At 50.7% G+C, this 18,135-nt stretch overlaps 1 protein-coding gene across 7 annotated transcripts in view; it reads left to right on the forward strand.

Annotated features, from left to right (window-relative positions):
* Positions 1-18,135, forward strand: part of MORC2 (MORC family CW-type zinc finger 2) — a 39,181-nt gene extending 21,046 nt beyond the window's left edge. For 2 of the 7 annotated variants that reach the window (XM_057743908.1, XM_057743904.1), the window contains 21 exons: positions 2,721-2,880; positions 2,988-3,099; positions 3,564-3,689; positions 4,248-4,327; positions 4,927-5,009; positions 5,519-5,604; positions 6,781-6,921; positions 7,030-7,184; positions 7,278-7,406; positions 7,908-8,013; positions 8,309-8,441; positions 9,541-9,615; positions 9,701-10,081; positions 10,634-10,765; positions 11,181-11,235; positions 11,649-11,790; positions 11,900-12,124; positions 12,206-12,299; positions 16,433-16,621; positions 16,713-16,805; positions 17,865-18,135. In XM_057743908.1, coding sequence (XP_057599891.1) covers positions 2,721-2,880; positions 2,988-3,099; positions 3,564-3,689; positions 4,248-4,327; positions 4,927-5,009; positions 5,519-5,604; positions 6,781-6,921; positions 7,030-7,184; positions 7,278-7,406; positions 7,908-8,013; positions 8,309-8,441; positions 9,541-9,615; positions 9,701-10,081; positions 10,634-10,765; positions 11,181-11,235; positions 11,649-11,790; positions 11,900-12,124; positions 12,206-12,299; positions 16,433-16,621; positions 16,713-16,805; positions 17,865-17,933 — 2,766 coding nt within the window. In that variant the 3' untranslated portion in view covers positions 17,934-18,135. Of the gene's footprint in view, positions 1-2,720; positions 2,881-2,987; positions 3,100-3,563; positions 3,690-4,247; positions 4,328-4,926; positions 5,010-5,518; positions 5,605-6,780; positions 6,922-7,029; positions 7,185-7,277; positions 7,407-7,907; positions 8,014-8,308; positions 8,442-9,540; positions 9,616-9,700; positions 10,082-10,633; positions 10,766-11,180; positions 11,236-11,648; positions 11,791-11,899; positions 12,125-12,205; positions 12,300-16,432; positions 16,622-16,712; positions 16,806-17,376; positions 17,443-17,864 lie in introns of all 7 variants that reach the window. The other 5 variants (XM_057743905.1, XM_057743906.1, XM_057743907.1 and 2 more) reach the window with 5 other exon arrangements.

Genomic DNA, 18,135 nt, shown 5'->3' on the forward strand with positions numbered 1-18,135 from the left:
CAGATTTGGTGTTTAATGCATGGAGGAGGGAAAGGGGAAGGAGGGGTTCTAGTGTGGCACTTGGGGGTGGGGTGTGTGTAGCTAGGGAAGGTTGGAAGAGTGGCGGTTTGAAGGGGAAGTGTGTACATTTTGTTCTGGACACACAAAGTTAAGTCTGGGTCTGGAGCTTGGAGGAGGCTTAGACTCTGGGAATCTTATTAGAGAATGGGCTCACCTAAAAGAGTATGTGGAGTGAGAAGAGGGCCTGAGGTCTTCGGCACGCCTGACCACACTAAAGGCTGGGGAGAGGGGAAGGCAGCAGAGGAGACAAGAGTGGCCAGAGAGGTAGGAGGAAACCCAGGGGAGCGGTGACACTGAAAGTAAAGGCAGACTGTTCCGGTGCCAAATGAGGTGAATGCCCACAGGTTAAAGTAATGCCATTGTCACTTGGGACTGCTGTGAAGATTGGGAGGTGTAGAGTGAGGCACAAATTCATAGAACACAAATGGAACTCAGTTCCCCTGGTGAAAAAGCTAGGTTGAAGTTTTTTCCTTACTTGGTGCTAGAAGGTCACTGTTTTGGATTGTACTCCAGTGTGAACTCAGCCAAGATTCAAAATAAGATCATTTTCAGCTGGGTGGGACTATGTCCAGGCCAGCCCCAGGGCTGAACACTATAACTCCTTAGAAACCAGTAAAGTGCCTCAGAACTCTTAACGGTTTATCACTGCAGAGCTTGTTAAAATACAGTCCCCTTTTCCACGCTTGGGTCGTCTGTTTTGAACCTCTGAGGTGCCTGGACTGGTTTGCTCTGCAGAGGGAATCCCAGGCCACAGGGCTCCCCCGCAGCTGGTAGGGGGGTGGGGGGACAGGGAGGTGCACTTGATGGCTCTGGGGAAGTGGCATTTGAGGTGGGGTTTTCGAAGAATGAGTAGGATTACCCCAGGTTTATTGAGGTATAATTGACAAGGGTAGGATTTTCTAGAAGATTACTTAGATGTAAGGTTAAACTTCATACATATGGTGGAAGAGTGTATTAAAATATATTTATATGTGTATAACTGAATCACTTTGCTGTATAGCAGAAATTAACACAACATTGTAAATCAACTAGGCTTAAATAAAAAAAAATGACCTATGTATGTTGAGAGAATAATTAGAAAGCAAATACCCACGTAGCCACCACCATAGACTGATGCTGGAAGTCCCTGTGTGCCCCTCACCAGTCATATTCCTCATTGCACCTCTGAAAGAACCACCTTGGTGATGGTTGATCATTTCCTTGTTTTTCTTTATGGTTTTGTCACCTGTGTATGCGTTCTTGAATAATAGTTTATTTTTTACCTGTTTATGAATTTTATATAAATGGACTCATACTCTCTGGGGTTTTGGTTTTGTTTTTGTGTATTGCTGCTTTCACGTAACATGTATTTGTGAGATTTGTCCATGTTACTAGTAGCTGTTAGTGCATTTTCATCACGGCACGGAATTCCTTTATATAGATATGCTATAGTCTATCCATTCTTTAGTGGATATTTGTGTTATTCTTACACATTTGTTGCTAAGTATGTGTAGGAGTTTCACCTAGGATATATACCTGGGAGCAGAATTGCTGGGTTATAAGTTATGTTTGTGTGTGTCCTCAGAGTCGCTAGTGTTGCAAATATATGAGGGTGAGTCAAAAATTATCTGCACTCCGGTTATATTAAAACTTCTGTTGGCCGCACTGTCTTGTTAGCGCTTTCCGTTCAAGGCTAATGTCTTCCCAGGCACTGCTGTGCAGGTGTGAACGTGTTACATCAGTTCATTTGTAACTGCGATGAGCAAAAATGGATGCCCCACTTGGGATTTGCACGAAAGAAGAGCATCGTGCAGTGATTCACTTTTTGTGGTCTGAGGGTGTGCACGTCCGGACACTTCTGCCCACACTTCTGCCCACCCTGTCGACGTTCTGCAAAAACTTCGTTTTGAGGTGTTAAAGCATCCTCCCTATAGTCCTGATCTTGCTTCATCGGAGTTGCACCTGTTTGGTCCCCTGAAAGCAGCCCTATGAGGACAAAGATTCACTTCTGATGAAGAAGTGAAGGGGCTTCCTAGGTGGCGCAGCAGTTAAGAATCTGCCTGCCAATGCAGAGGTCATAGGTTCGATCCCAGCTCCAGGAAGATCCCACATGCCGCGGAGCAACTAAGCCCGTGTGCCAAAAAAAAAAAAAAAAAAAAAAAAAAAAAAAAAGAAGTGAAGACAGCAGTGCACTCGTGGCTTGCAGCTCAGCCTAAAACAGTTTTTAATGAGGGAATGTGAAAGCTTGTTGACAGATGGACAGAGTGTATTGAAAAGCAAGGAGATTATGTCGAAAAATGTTGTATTTGTCTTTTCCAAAAGTTAATTACAGGAAATTCTGCAGCCAGAGTGCCTATAATTTTTGACTCACCCTTGTATTTTGCTTAGTGGAAAAAGTAGAATTATTGCCAAATTGGGAAAATGACCAGGGACGTCCCAAGCAGGAATTGCTTATGCAGAGAGCCCCAGGCTGTAAACCAGCATACCCAGGAGACCTAGCAACGTGAGGCTGAGTCTTGGGAAGGGGCAGAAGCTAGAGCCTCTGGTGCCAGGCTGAGGGCCTTGGGCCTCACCTCTGGGGCAGTGTGGGGCCACTGTGGGGAGGGACAAGATGGACACACGTTTGGGGGAAGGCTGCTCTGGGGCTTCCTTCAAAGCTTCTGCTTGTGGTTACTCCAAAGGTGATTGTCCCGTTGCCCACCTGGAACGTTCGGACCCGGGAACCTGTCACAGACAACGTGGAGAAGTTTGCCATCGAGACAGAACTCATCTACAAGTATTCTCCCTTCCGCAATGAAGAGGAAGTGATGACTCAGTTCATGAAGATTCCTGGGGACAGTGGTAAGTAGGCCTGCAGCCCCTAGCTTCGGGGAGCTCCAGAGCCAGGAGTGGTGTGGGGGTTGGCTGGGGGTGCCTGGCAGAGCGACAGGAGGACTCCTATTCCCTAGGAACGCTGGTGATCATCTTCAATCTCAAACTCATGGATAATGGAGAGCCTGAGCTGGACATAATCTCAAATCCAAGAGACATCCAGATGGCAGAGACTTCCCCGGAGGGCACGTGAGTGTGGCTGGGTAGGGAGGAAAAGGGAGGTGACTTGAGGAAGAGAAGGCGGAGCGTGTTTCCTGAATTCCCCAGTTTTAGAGTTGATAAAGCTGAGAACACCACATCTTCCTGTCATGAGGCAGAAGGGATGAACAGAAGGGTAGCACGTCCTCAGCTAATCCAGACCCTTGCCCCCAACTCCTTAACTTGATGGAGGAAGAGTCTGAGGCCTAGAGAGGGGAGAGAAATTGTTGGGTCCGTGGTGGGGCAGTGGTGGGGCTGGATCAGGCGTCTGTGCCGTGGATGTAAGAGCAGGTGGGATGTGGTGCCCACACGGAGGAAGCGCCCCTCAGGGCAGCAAGAGAAGCCGAGATGGGAGGTGAAAAGGTGGAATGCCTGCAGAGAGGCTTTCCAGCTGGGCCCTGCTTAGGCTGATGTTGGGGCGGGCGACAGCACCCTCTGTTCTCGCCACCTCCCAGGAAGCCGGAGCGCCGCTCCTTCCGCGCCTATGCTGCTGTGCTCTACATCGATCCCCGAATGCGAATCTTCATCCACGGGCACAAGGTGCAGACCAAGAGGCTCTCCTGCTGCCTGTACAAGCCCAGGTAGGGGCCAACCCCACCACCCCCAGCCGGCCTGCTGTTTCCCTTGGGCCAAGGATGGGGCCTGGCCTTGTGTCTCTGGGGCATCGTTGGAGTGATGGTGAATGAACAGCCCTGACAGTGTTGTCTGCATTTGGGCCTTTGAGCTGCGTGTGATTAACTGCGGACAAACTGCTAGATCACGAAGGAGGGGCAAAGGTGGCTGGTGAGGCTCATTTAGGATGCTTTCTGCGAGGTGGAGGGTGCTCGGCCTGGTACGGTGAGCGGTCTCGAGCTGTTTGAGCCTCTCGGCTTCAGGGCTGAGGGCCCTTTAGATGCTGCACAGGGAAGCAGAGGCCCTGCCTGGTTGCTGAGGTCGGTTTTTGCTGTGGGAGTAATGACACACCTGGTGAGTAGTGAGGTTGTTTTTCAGGGATGGAGCAGGAGGCAAGGGGCAAATGGAGTGGGGAATTGAGCTTTTTACTAAAGTACGCTTGGCTTTGACTCATCGGGGAGCCAGGATAGTTGCTGCCCTGCACCCCTGGTGCTCGGGCCCTCAGGTTACAACCCCCACTCCCCCAGGATGTACAAGTACACATCAAGTCGCTTCAAGACCCGTGCGGAGCAGGAGGTGAAGAAAGCTGAGCACGTGGCACGGATTGGTAATGACCCCTGGGCGGGAGGGTTGTCTGGGGGACCTTGCTTGTGGCAAAAGCTCCATCCAGCACCCAGGGGTGGGCTGTCATGAACCACTGGTCCAGTTCCTCTCTCACCTCTCCCTCAGCAGTTTTTCTCCCCAGGCTACTCCTTCAGCCATTTTTAGGCACTTACCTAAAGCAGTACCAGCTCCTTGGCTTGCCTGCCCTGAGTGAAGACTCCCACACTGTCCTCTGGCACAAATACTTGTGAAATTGGTTTTCTTGACCCCGTGGCAAAAATCTCAAGTTCTCTCGTGATGACAAAGCTTCTTGGCTACTTGAGAGTGATTGGCTGAGGACATTCCAGCTCCCGCTGAGGGTTTAACTCTGGTTGCCTTGGGCAGTGCTCGACCTGTTCTGATTCATTTGTAAAGCTGGAAAAGCGTGTCTGTTTTCCTTGGGGCCTCTTTGACTTTCCAAGGAAGGAGGCTGCTCTCTCAGCTTCCCTCTTCCTTGACAGTGTATGAACGCTCGTCCAGCAGGGACTGCACTGTGGGGTCCCGGAGGGATGACTGAGAGTTTTGACCCTTTGAACTCTTATCATGTTTTCTTCTGGGTTTCAGCTGAAGAGAAGGCAAGGGAGGCGGAGAGCAAAGCTCGGACGTTAGAAGTGCGTCTGGGCGGAGACCTCACGCGGGACTCCAGGGTGAGGCCCCAGACCTGGCAGCTCTTCTCCAGTGTTGCTGCCCTTAGGATCCAAGTGCTGGCCTGGCTCTGTCTGCTGCCAGTTGTGAACCCCTTGCCATAAAGCTGCAAAATGGGATGTGATGGTGTTTCCATAGTGACTATCGAACACACTGTATGGCAGAATCTTGGCAGCCCTATGAGGTGGACACTGTTAGTATCCTCAGTTTATAGAAAGAAATGGAAGAGGGTCACTTGCCCCAGGTCACACACACCTCTGCAGACTACTGTTTTGGTTGAGAGTATTTTCTCCTTCATGTCAGCAAGTCTCTTCAAGTGAGGTCAGGTGATGCACAGCTTTTGTGTTTGTCCTCAGTGAGGGCCCTTTTCTGTGGGAAGGAAGTAAATTTCCAGGTCTGGTTTTAAGTCCTTGTGATTTAAAGTGAGAAGTTTTATACGTGGTGTTGTGATATCACTGGCTGCGGCCCAGAGCACCTCCTCTCCTCACTTGGTGCTGGTGTGTGTTTCCAGGTGATGTTGCGGCAGGTCCAGAACACGGCCATTACCCTGCGCAGAGAAGCTGACGTCAAGAAGCGAATCAAGGAGGCCAAGCAGCGGTGAGTGCCCGGCTGGCCTGGGTCTTTTAAAACCATGTAGCTTTTGTACGGGTTATTGACAAAGAGCTTGAGGAATCCCTCTCCACCCTGCGAGATTGCCATTCTGTTGCACGCAGATTGCTTTGAAAATGCTGTTAATGTTGTGATTCCCAAATGTTTGTCGTGTGCCCACTGCAGGAGAGGTTCCCTGGCTCAGCTCCCCCCGAACCAGGGCGAGGCAGGCAAAGCCAGCACCTGCCTGGGTTGAACACCAGCCCATCCTCACTGGCGGCTGTCTCACCTTCCCTCCCTGCTTCCTCTCTCCCTACCTCCCTTCCTTTCTTTCTCCCCTCTTCTCTCTCCTTCAGTCTCCCCCCCCACCCCCATCCTTTTCCTCTTCCATTCCTTTTTCCTTCTTTTTTTCCTTTTCATTTAAAGGGGAGGTATAAAATGCTTCTTGTATACAGCTTGTAAAATATAGAACATTTAAGAAACACAGTTGTAAACTCCCTTATACTTCTCCCACCTGATGGTATCTACTCTTAATTTTGTATCCCTGGTTACAAATGTGGAGTGATGCTGTAGGTCGAGTTTGGTCCTTTTCATCTAGACTGGGCATTTGTCCTGGCTCATTACACAATCTCCGTGTCCCCCTCCACGTCTGGAGCCCCTGCAGGCTCTGGGCCTGAGTTCCTGCCTACTTCTTGGCCTCTTCACCACAGGCCTAGGTTTCGATATCTGCCCCATGAGTCTGTTCACTGATCATCCATCCGCTTTTCAGTTTCCATGATTTTGTTGACATTTACCCCGTGATCGTTTCTTCTCTCACATGTTCACTGTTCTTGTAAATTTTCGTCTTTTTAAAATTAATTACTGCCACATTAGTGGAGTGCATATGCAGATGACTTTGTGTTTATTCCACTGTTTCTGCAGAGATTTGCAGCAGCTTCAAAGAATCCCATTCATACTTAAATTCATCCCTGTTTGATACTAAAAGCCAAAGTCATGTGCTTTTAATTAGGGAGCTTAGAGTGACTGCACAGTGCGTATCCTTACCAAGTCTAACAGGTTGCACATTGAATGCAAAGACAAAACTTAAATGTCTCCAGTTTCAGCTTAAGCTTAATGCATCTTAAACACCATGGTGTTTGTGTGCTAATGGGTTAATTTGCTTGAATTTGTCTTTTGTCTTCTCAGAGCGCTTAAAGAACCCAAGGAACTGAACTTTGTTTTTGGGGTCAACATCGAACACCGGGACCTGGATGGCATGTTCATCTACAACTGTAGCCGCCTGATCAAGATGTATGAGAAAGTGGGCCCACAGCTGGAAGGGGGCATGTGAGTGCTTCCCAGGGAGAGCTTCAGCCCAGGATGGATGGCGGGAGAGTTATGGTGGGAGAGTTGTGGCTGGTGAGGTGACAGAGTTGTGTCTTCCTCCTCCTGCAGGGCATGTGGTGGAGTTGTCGGGGTTGTCGATGTGCCCTACCTGGTCCTGGAGCCTACACACAACAAGCAGGACTTTGCTGATGCCAAGGAGTACCGCCACCTGCTGCGGGCGATGGGGGAGCACCTGGCACAGTACTGGAAGGACATCGCCATTGGTAATGCCTGTTCGCTTCACCTCCAGCCTTGGGATCCTCTGGCTCCCTCAGGGGGTTGACTCTTCATGCGATGTGTGGGTGCTTGTCTTCCAGCCCAACGAGGAATCATCAAGTTCTGGGATGAGTTTGGCTACCTCTCTGCCAACTGGAACCAGCCTCCATCCAGTGAGCTGCGTTACAAACGGCGGAGAGCTATGGAAATCCCAACCACCATCCAGTGTGGTGAGTTGCAGACCAGCACCTCCTGCTGACTCCTTTCCATCGTAGTCCCCGTGTTGGCTTCCTGACTGAACTGACATTCAGGGACTTATGTCCCACTAGGGATACGAGCCTGTTTGGTAATGGCCCTGGGAGCTCAGTCTTGGGGCTGTGCTGCACCCACCTGTCCTTCCTGAATGAGGCAGGAAGTCATCTAACCTGCCAGGTCTCACAAGGTTTGGTGCCACATCAGTAGAAGTGTGAGTGATGACCAAGCCAGGATCCTGCTGGAGGAGGGAGAGGGGTGGGGGCCGCGGAGGGTCTGTGATATAAAGTTTCCATCCTTGCTGGAATCGCTGTCCCTGAGAAGAGTGACTTTTCTGTAGGGAGGGCAGAGTTGAAGCCAGAGTGAGGATCTTTGCATGAAAAGTCAGGGGCATCTCTGCCTTGGGCCTGGCTGGGAGGAACCTGATTATTATTGGTGGGCATGGCTGATGTTTTGTGGGGGTGTTTTCTGTGTCACAGACTTGTGTCTGAAGTGGCGGACCCTCCCCTTCCAGCTGAGTTCTGTGGAAAAAGATTACCCTGACACCTGGGTTTGCTCCATGAACCCTGATCCTGAGCAGGACCGGTGAGCACTTTTTCTAACAAGGAGTTTGTGGGTATTCCCTGCATCTCCCGTGTTTTCTCTGCTCTTCCACTATGCTTCTTGAGGTCATTGCTCATATCCTTCCATCTCTGTCTTGCTGTGCATAATAAGTGTGGAAACAAGAATAGAAGTGTATCCTGCAGTGAGTATTAATTCTGTGTGTTTGGGAAGTCTGAGGTTGCTCTGATGAGAAATAGCATGGGTTGGCTGAGGAGGAAGGACCCTGCCCTACCTGGAGCTGTCTTGCCACACCCTTCCTAGCACTTTTTCTCTACAGGTGTGATGCTTCTGAACAGAAGCAGAAAGTTCCCCTGGGAACATTCAGAAAGGACCTGAAGACACAGGAAGAGAAGCAGAAGCAACTGACAGAGAAAATTCGCCAGCAGCAGGAGAAGCTGGAGGCCCTGCAGGTGTGTGGGCTGTGGGCAGATGGGCAGGACGCTCAGTGGCTCCTCTGTTCCCTCAGGCTCAGTTTCACCATCCTGTCACCCATGAATGGTGCCCAAGCTTCCCAGCCCCAGTCTCCAGGCACACTGGTTCTCCAGTACGCCTTGATCATTCTTTGAAAAAAACAATTTTGTTTACGTAGTACAGAGAGGTCCAGTTCATTTAGAGTGTTTTGAAACTCCAGAAAGGTACATATCCTATTTTAGAGGTAACCACCATTAACTACATATCCTTCCAACTTTTTTATGACCACTACAGACACATAAATACTTGTATTTTTTATTAGAAATACAGAGGTTATGACATATTTGTGTCATATCACACACACTTTTTTTTTAGTGAGTAATTATTTTCTTGGGATAGTTTTCCAGAACTGAATTTGAAAGAGTATAAGGGTTTTAAAAGTTTTATGGCTTTTTATAACCATTTCCAAATTATTCTTCAGAAGATGTATTATATTTTGTTTTTTTTACCAGCAGTATTTATTTTTAAATGTTTTTGCAAATTTGATAAGTGAAGATATACATTGTAAATTTGAATTTCATATTTCTAAAATTGAACAATTTTTTTCATGTGTCTGTTTCTTTTAGAACCGCTTATTCTATTCTATTTCTGCTGTTTAAAATTTTTTTTAGATGTGTGTGGTATCAACCCTTTATCATATTTATTACAAAAGCCTTTCCCTTTCTGGCTTCTGCACAGGCAGATGCTATCACTGTATACATGCCTCCCTGTCAGCCAGATCCCACCTGTCCTTTCTGGCTTTGGTTATCAGGAGTCTCCAACCTTTTTGGTTTGCTTTATAGGAATTTAGTCCATTGACACTTTTCCCCAGTCTCTTAATTGCTGAATTAATCATATAGAATTCTTTAATTTGCTGGTAGTTTAGTGTCTGTGAATTTTTGTCTCCTCGGTGAGAATGGGAGGCTTGTAATAGTAGGACTGTGGCCCAGGTGTTCTTTTTTTATTTGCCCACTGTCCCAGACAGAGGCGGGCTCTAAAAAGAGTTTGCTTGAATGTACCAGATACGCAAACAACCTCCTCATCATGTTTATCCTGCAGAAAACCACACCCATCCGCTCCCAAGCAGACCTGAAGAAATTGCCCTTGGAAGTGACCACCAGACCTTCCACTGAGGTAAAGCCCAGAGGTGGGGGAGGGGCTTTTCCTCAGGTGTCTCGTGCTGGGATCCATGTTCTCACTCTCTCTGGGCACCTTTCAGGAACCTGCACGTAGACCTCAGCGTCCTCGGTCGCCTCCTTTACCTGCTGTGATCAAGAATGCCCCGAGCAGACCCCCTTCCCTGCAGGCTCCCAGGCCAGCCAGCCAGCCCCGAAAGGCTCCTGTCGTCGGCAGCACCCCAAAGCCTCCTGTCCCGCCAGCGCGGGAGGAGGCCAGTACTTCCAGGCTGCTCCAGCCTCCTGAGGTGCCCCGAAAGCCTGCTAACACTCCCGTCAAGCCTGCGCCCAGGCCCACCCCTCCTGTGCAGCCACCGTCACCATCTCTGCTGCCCAACTCCAAGAGCCCTCGGGAGGTCCCTGCCCCTCGAGCCATCAAGACTGCAGTGGTCAAGAAGCCAGAGCCGCCCAGTAAACTCTCCCTGGTGAGATGCTCCTCCTCCCCCAGCCCTGCCACAGTGGTGGGAATGGAGGGGGCAGTGTCAGCTGCATGGGGGGCTGGTGGGGGGTGGAGAAGCCTCGGTGGAGATCAAGCTTCCCTGCTGCCCCTGCAGAGGAGGAGTCTGATAACTGAAGGCACTTGGGAGGGGGCACAGAGCTTGTTGGTTGCCTGTCCAGGGAGCTCTTTGGTGCCCCCTCCGAGGTTTAGTCCTCCAGCAGACTTGAGTTGCTTGCACTGGCTTCTCACGCTGTGGGCAGAGGTTGTAGCCTGGTGACAGTCTTGGTGGGCTGCAGCAGTGGTTGGTGTCACTCAGAGGGGAGTGAACTGAGAGGGTCCCCTGTGACAGCTTTGAGCAAAGGTCCTCGTGGTTGCAGGGGTCAGGGGTTGCTGTGTCCCTAGTACTGTCGGGAGCCCAGCCCTCGTGGGGACTGAGACCCACAGACCCCTCTCTGAAGGGCTCCTTTAGGCCATACGGGATCTTCTAGCACCTGAGGGGCTGCCAGGATCCCTCATGTTCCCGCTCGTCTTGCGGTAGGCCACTCCTGGTCGGAAGCGGAGTCTTGGGGTCTCTGATGAGGAAGAAGCTGAGGAAGAGGCTGAGAGGAGGAAGGAGAGGTCCAAGCGGGGCAAGTTTGCTGTGAAGGAGGAAAAGAAGGATGTGAATGAGGTAGGTTCTCAGCCTCCTCCCTCCCCAGGGTTTCCACCTGCCACGTGCAGTCTGTGACACAAGCCTTCCGGAAGCCTGGTCCATTTCTGAAGGACTCTGTCACACAGATGAGTAGAAACATGGTGCCCAGTGGGAGCTTGAGTGAGACTGGCTTGTGGCTGTACTCATGGGCTTGAGGTGACACTGACGCACATGTGTTTCTTTGTGACATTCTGCCTCTGGCCTGCTTTCTTGTTTACTGATGTTTTTGGCAGCAGATGTGTAGATACTGAGATAGTGGTTGAGAGAGTGGCTCTCTGAGGCCTGGGGATTTAAACAGCTGCATGAAATGGCATGAGGTGATGGCTGATGACCGTGGGAGGACAGTCTGTTCTTCAGGGGCGCTGGCGGTGCCTCTAACAGACTGTTCTTGCAGCTCTCAGACAGTGCTGGGGAAGAGGATCCAGCTGACCTCAAGAGCGCTCAGAAAGGTGAGTGCAGGGAGGTGCCTGGAGCCTGTGGGGAAGTGGGAACGGGGCCCCTCGGCCAGCAGCACCATATCCCGAAGGCTCATGGAGGCTTTCCCTGTTCCGGACTCTCAAGCACAATGGTTTCGAGTGTAATTGCAAGGAGAATTCTGAGGATAGCACGCCCTCATGTTCATTTTTAGCATCAGTTCCTTGGTGCTCACCTCCGGCAGTCAGTCATCCTGCTGCTCTGTGGCACCCTCATGACAGATGGGGAAGGAGACCAAGGTGGCTGGGCTGCATGTCTGTGGCATAGTGGGGTCAAGCTCCTGGGGGTTCTTGTCCCTGTGAACTTGGGACGACCTTTCTTGAGGTGGCCCTGGCTGGGTGGGGGCTCTAGTCTAGTTTTCTGACTCCAACCCCATCCCCACTCTCAGATAAAGGGCTGCACGTGGAGGTGCGTGTGAACAGGGAGTGGTACACAGGCCGTGTCACAGCTGTGGAGGTGGGCAAGAACGTGGTGCGGTGGAAGGTGAAATTTGACTATGTGCCCACGGACACGACACCAAGAGACCGCTGGTAACGCCCCTTCTAGGAGGCTGGGTTGACAGAGTTGGCCAGGGCAGGGGCAGGCAGCCCATCCTGGGAGCCTGGGACACACATGACACAAACACTGGGTTCTCCCTAGGGTGGAGAAAGGCAGCGAGGATGTGCGGTTGATGAAGCCCCCTTCCCCGGAGTATCAGAGCCCGGACACGCAGCAGGAGGGCGGGGAGGAGGAAGAGGCGCCGGTGGCCCAGCAGGCTGTAGCCACGGCGGAGCCCTCCACCTCGGACTGCATTCGCATCGAGCCCGACACCACTGCCCCGAGCACCAACCACGAGACCGTTGACCTCCTTGTCCAGATCCTTCGGTGCGTTGCCCTGCTCCAGGGCCAGCAGTGCCTCTCCACCAGCTCCGTGCCATTCTGACTCCCACCTTCTTTCTTGTTTAGGAATTGTTTGCGGTACTTCCTGCCTCCAAGTTTCCCCATCTCTAAGAAGGAGCTGAGTGCTATGAATTCAGATGAGCTCATATCGTTTCCTCTGGTGAGTCTTCTGCCGACCTTTGGGTTTTGACTCTACGTGCCTGCCCTGCTGCCTTGGTGCCTGTTGTGATTGCCAGCTGTTAGCTGTGAACCCCCTTCCCAGCTCGGCCAGCTTCCCTTTCTTCTGCTGAGGGAAGGGAAGGGGGGACTGTGTATTGTGGAGAAGCTGCTGCTTAGCCGGGTGACTGGTACGCAGCTGGTGAGTCCTCGCTTAGGGACAGCAGGCCCAGTGTGACTTTTTTTGTGTCGAGTGTGTCCCTTTTCCTCTGCTGAGGCATGAAACAGTGAAGAGCTTAGGTTCAAAGTGCGAAAACATGACTCTTGGAGGTATAGGGAAGCTGTGGTGTGTGGAGATAAGGCCGGGATCTTACTTAGCAAATGCAGATGCGGTGCCTCAGTGCTGGAGCCTCCAGGTGGCTTGAGAGTTCGTAGAGACTGAATTTTTAGCAGGTATCTAGACACGAGGCTGAGAGCCGTATGTGCTTTGCAGATGGGTGGGAGGACTGGGGCAACCTGGGGGAAGGTGGGAGAGCGACCTGGACTGAAGAAAACCTGGGTTTGGGCGAGTGTTTGTGGAAGTGACAGGAAGTTTTAGGCAGAGGAACTGTTGTGAACAGAGGCTCAGGGATGCAGGAGCAGGTGGGGGCCAGGGCAGCGGGCTGTGTGGTGAGCACTCGGGGAGAAGGGCCCCCAGAGCCAGGATGGGAGGCATCTGGGGTGCCCCCTGAGGCGCAGTGGCTTAAACTTTGTGTGAAATGAAGGCCCAGCTAAAGGTTTGAGTGGATGGAATTGTCGACTTGAACCATGTCCAGGGCAGGAGTCAACAGACTTTGTCTGTAGAGGGCAAGTTAGCAAATATTTCCAGCTTTGTGGACTATAAGGTCTCTGTGACCTATTCAGCTCTGCTGTTACAGTGTGGAAGCAGCTGTAGACCATACTCAAAGGAATGCATGTGGCTGAGCTCTAGTAATGCTTTGTTTGCGAAAACAGGAGGCAGTGAGTAGTCTGCTGACCCTGCCCGTAAGAGGGTAACTCTGGTTCTGGATGGGAGACGCAGGGACAGGGAGGCTAATCTAATGATGATAGGTCAGAGGTCAGGGAATGGGGATGGGAGCCCTGGCAGGTGAGGGGGCCTTGTCAGGGGTCCTTCTTTGAGTGAAGGCAGATGATGGGGAGGGGGCAGAGGTCGTGTGCTTCCCTGTCTCTCAGGCCTGTGGGAATTGGAGGTTGATGACAAAGCTCTTAACTGGGAGAGAAACAGAGGGTGAAAGTGAGGAAGACAACTGTGTTTTGTCTTGGGTTGGAAGTACTGGCACTACATTTCTGGTGATGCCCGGTGCTGGACGTGAGATGGGGGCTGGCACTGGGAGGGGTAGGAAGGCCAGGGCTGGAGGCGGGGATCGGGAGTCATCCACATCAGGAGGATGTTTCTACAGTAGGAATAGCTTACATTTTCTAGGGAGGAGTTTCTGGAATTAAAACTGCAGGATTAGTATGTTCAAGATGGCAGGCCCTCATGGGGTAGCTGTGTGCTTGATAAAGTTTGCCAGAGAGGAAAACATGGAGTTTTGTCTCCATTCTTCTTTAAAAGAAAGGGAATGAGGCTAGGAGTTGAAGACACTCAGGTACAGAGAGTTTGTTCAGGTGAACAGTCTGTCTTGATAGAGCCCAGATTTGAACTCAGAGCAACTTGTTAGGACATGGGTCTTGCTCCCCTGCGAAACGAGAGGGGCCCTGCACGCTGGGGAAGCTAGAAGGTGGAGGATTCATGGTGGCTTCACAGAAAGCTGCTACACCTGAATGCTTGCCCTTGTTCAGGCTGCAGGCGTCCTCTGCAGGTCTCAGAAACAGACAGCTGACAGGCCAACTCTGTTGGCTTGTCATCCTCTTGTCAGGTTTGTTGCTTTGGGCTTAAACTTGTTGCCAGATTTAGAGCAAAGCCTGGGTGCAGTGGGATCTCTGCAGTGGGCCTGCCCACTCAGGCCAGAGCACAGTGAACAGGGGCGTCTGAGCCTGAAATAGTCTGTTGGATTATGCTTGTAAAGGGAGGTATACCACTAACCACTAACACATCAACTTAATAGCCTCCTAAGTGAAATACCTAAAATAACTCAAACTTTTTTTTAGTGTTAAGGACGTAACAAGAGTCTAATGTTCATTGTATCCTTGTCAGTTTGTAAATGACCTTCTTTTTTCCCATGATGCTGGACCAGGAGTTCCAGACCCTCAGGGGTCCTGCAAATATTAGATTCAAATATGTATACACATATATATATATTAAAGTAACATAACTGCATGTGAATCTGTACTGGTCTAAAAATGAAAAAAAGTTTTAAATGAGTACAAATCATAGTTAGGCTCAAGGCACCGTATTACATTTTAATATTTTGGGCACCTGCTTGAATGTTTATTTTGAGCTGCCAAGTGATTATTTTTTGTGTAGAACTTGAAGTTTCTGTTGTCATCTTGATTTACTAGGATAGTATTCTACATTGTAGATAGTTAAATAGTTCTAGATTGTAAATAGTTATTTTTATTTTTATTTTTTGAGTCTTTTCAAAAAATTAATTTATTGGCTGCTTGGGGTCTTCGTTGCTGCACGTGGGCTTTCTCTAGTTGCGGTGAGTGGGGGGCTCCTCTTCGTTCTGGTGTGCGGGTTTCTTATTGCGGTGGCTTCTCTTGTGGAGCACAGGCTCTAGGTGTGCAGGCTTCAGTAGCTGTGGCTCGCAGGCTCTAGAGCACAGGCTCAGTAGTCGTGGTGGTGCATGGGGTTAGTTGCTCCACGGCATGTAGGATCTTCCGGGACCAGGGCTTGAACCCATGTCCCTTGCATTGGCAGGTGGATTCTTAACCACTGCACCACCAGGGAAGCCCCGGGCATCTTTTAAACTGCAGATCTGGGTTCACTAGGTCTGGGATAGAACTTGAGATTCTGCACCACCAAGGAAATCCCCTAAACACGTTTTAAAAACAGCATTTTCGCCTTTCAGTGCTAAGTATTCATATATCTTCACAGAAGTAAATAAATGCTACAGTTGGCGAGACTGCAGTGGTCAGCCAGGACCTGCTGGTTATGGGTTTGTGTTCATCAAGATGGCTTCATCATTCTTACGGGTGATTTATGAGTAAATCATAATGTTAAAACTTTGAACTTTGGAAATAATTAAACATAGAGATTATCTAAATTGTTTTTTATACTGAGATTCCATGTAACTTTCACTTGAAACAAGTGTTCTGCTACTTTCTAAAAGTTTGAAAAGCCTCGTGTCTAGAGAAACTGCTAGTTTACATTTCTACCCCACCCTGGGGAGTTTCAGGTACTTAGGGAAGATGGTGAAAAGCTCTGATGCTGTATAAACATACTACACAAACCTGGAGTTATCTGCCTTTTTTTTTTTTTTTAATAAATTCATTTTATTTATTTTATTGGCTGTGTTCAGTCTTCGTTGCTGCACATGGGCTTTCTCTAGTTGCGGCGAGCGGGGGCTACTCTTCATTGTGATGCACGGGGCTTCTCATTGCAGTGGCCTCTAGGTGCGTGGGCTTCAGTAGTTGCGGCACATGGACTCAATAGTTGTGGCTCATGGGCTCTAGAGCACAGGCTCAATAGTTGTGGCGCACGGGCTTAGTTGCTCCGCGGCATGTGGTATCTTCCTGGGGCAGGGATCGAACCCATGTCCCCTGCATTGGCAGGCGGATTCTTACCCACTGCGCCACCTAGGAAGTCCCGAGTTATCTGCTTTTGATAGGTGCTTGATAAATACTTGTGGAAGAGAACTTTTGATCTTGACACTGTTGGGTGTGACTTGGAAGTAGTTTGCTCAAGTGCTGTTGTGCAGTTAGGAGGTGAGTGGTGAGAATCACCCCTCACACTTACTTGCGGCTCAGGGTCTGCCAGAGCACTTTGCTAGGTGCTTCACATGTGTGATCCCGTCTTCATCCTTGTGGCAGACCTGTGAGGTGGACGTTGAGTCTTTCTTCTCTGGAGCTAGAAATCACTTGCTCCTGGGTCTGACGTCCCTTCAGACTCAGCTTCCTTGTGTTGAGCCAGTTGGGGATACCAGTGCTCGTCTAGAAGGGCACTGGAGACCCTTGTGAGCTCATGCACTCACCCTCCGGCTCCTTTCCCAACAGAAAGAGTACTTCAAGCAGTATGAAGTGGGGCTCCAGAACCTGTGCCATTCCTACCAGAGCCGCGCCGACTCTCGGGCCAAGGCCTCCGAGGAGAGCCTGCGCACCTCCGAGAGAAAGCTCCGCGAGACAGAGGAGAAGCTGCAGAAGCTGAGGACCAACATCGTGGCGCTCCTGCAAAAGGTGCAGGAGGTGAGCCAGGCAGCCCTCTCATTGCAGTGGACCACCTGGTGTCTCAGGGAGGGGGGCCCGGGCACCTCCTGCTCCCTTCTCCCACTCACAGGAATTTGTGGTTCCAACCCTGGCTGCACAGCATCCTGACCAGGAGGGCTGGAGGTGGTGCGGCTGCCTGGGCCTCATCCCAGCCAGACCCACGGTATCAGACTTTTGCCCTTGTTTAGACATTCTGATATAAAACCTGGTTTGAGAACCCTACAAGTTATAAAACAGAAGGACATTCTCACTTTTCCAGATGACGCCCAGATGGGATTGGGTAGCCCAGTAGCGGGGAGTGCCCCTGTAGGGTCTTAGCCCTTCATCCAGACAGTAAACACTGAGGACCCCTGCTTTGTGCCTGTCCTGTGGATCCCTGGGGAAGCAGATAGGCAAGATAGGAGCCCTGCTCTCACAGCCCAACAAGTGGAGGAGACAGAACTATTGATGGCGGGAAGTGCTGTGAAGAGACAGAAAACAGGGATTCCACTTCATTAGAGTATTCAGGGGAAGCCTCTTTGAGGAGGTATTTGAGCTGAAGGCAGAATTAGTCATGCAGCAGTGGGATATGAGAGCTCTGGGGAGAGGGAAGAGCAGGGCCCCAGGCCCAGGGCAGGGAGATGTGAGTGATAAAAGAAGCAAGCAGGACCCTCCCTGTACCAGGTGGGAGGTCCCTGGAGGGTGTGGCACGAAGACATTTGCAATCTAAGACATTTAACTCTGGTTGGTTGTAGGAGGGCCTGGAGGGGGCGGAGGTTAGAATCCGGGACTCCAGTGAGGAGGTTCCCACTGTTATCTGGGTGAGAGATTCTGGCGGCCTGAACCTTGTATGGTGACAGTGAGGAGGGAGAGAAGTGGGTAGATTTGTAATGTCTGAGGGAAGGGGAGGAAACAAGGGTCATTGTTCTGGTTTGTCTGAGCCCCTGGGTGGAGGGAAGGTGGGAGCAGCTTAGGGTGGGCTTTGAGTGGTTGGATGTGTTGAGTCTGAAGCCTGCAGCATGGCTGAGGCAAGCAGGAACTTGGGGTAGGGGCAGGGCAGGAGCATGAGATCTGGGCGTCATCTGGGCACAGAGGATGGGGAAGGGGCGGATGATCAAGAAGGGACAGGCCTGACAGCCAGGGTAGAGGGTGAGAGGAGGGGGCACAGGCTGCAGGAAGGGTGGGGAGGCGGGCCCCCCACCACCCTGTGGCCCCCAGCTGACCCTGTCCTGCTCTGTTCCAGGACATAGACATTAACACAGACGACGAGCTGGATGCCTACATCGAGGACCTGATCACCAAGGGGGACTAAGGGGACCAGAGCCAGAAATCAGCTGCCTTGCCCCTCAAGGCAGAACTCCTGGGGGTGGCGTTTCATTTATGGGTTGGTGGACTTACCTTGGTTTGACTTACACGGGATCTTTTTGCTTTTGGAGGGAAAGAGACTCTGATTCTTTGAATCTTCCTCCCTAAGTTTATAAATATTTATTTTTTAAAAGAAACAAGATGCTGTG

The sequence above is a fragment of the Hippopotamus amphibius genome, chromosome 8 (assembly GCF_030028045.1).
Source record: "Hippopotamus amphibius kiboko isolate mHipAmp2 chromosome 8, mHipAmp2.hap2, whole genome shotgun sequence".
Taxonomy (NCBI): Eukaryota; Metazoa; Chordata; class Mammalia; order Artiodactyla; family Hippopotamidae; genus Hippopotamus; species Hippopotamus amphibius.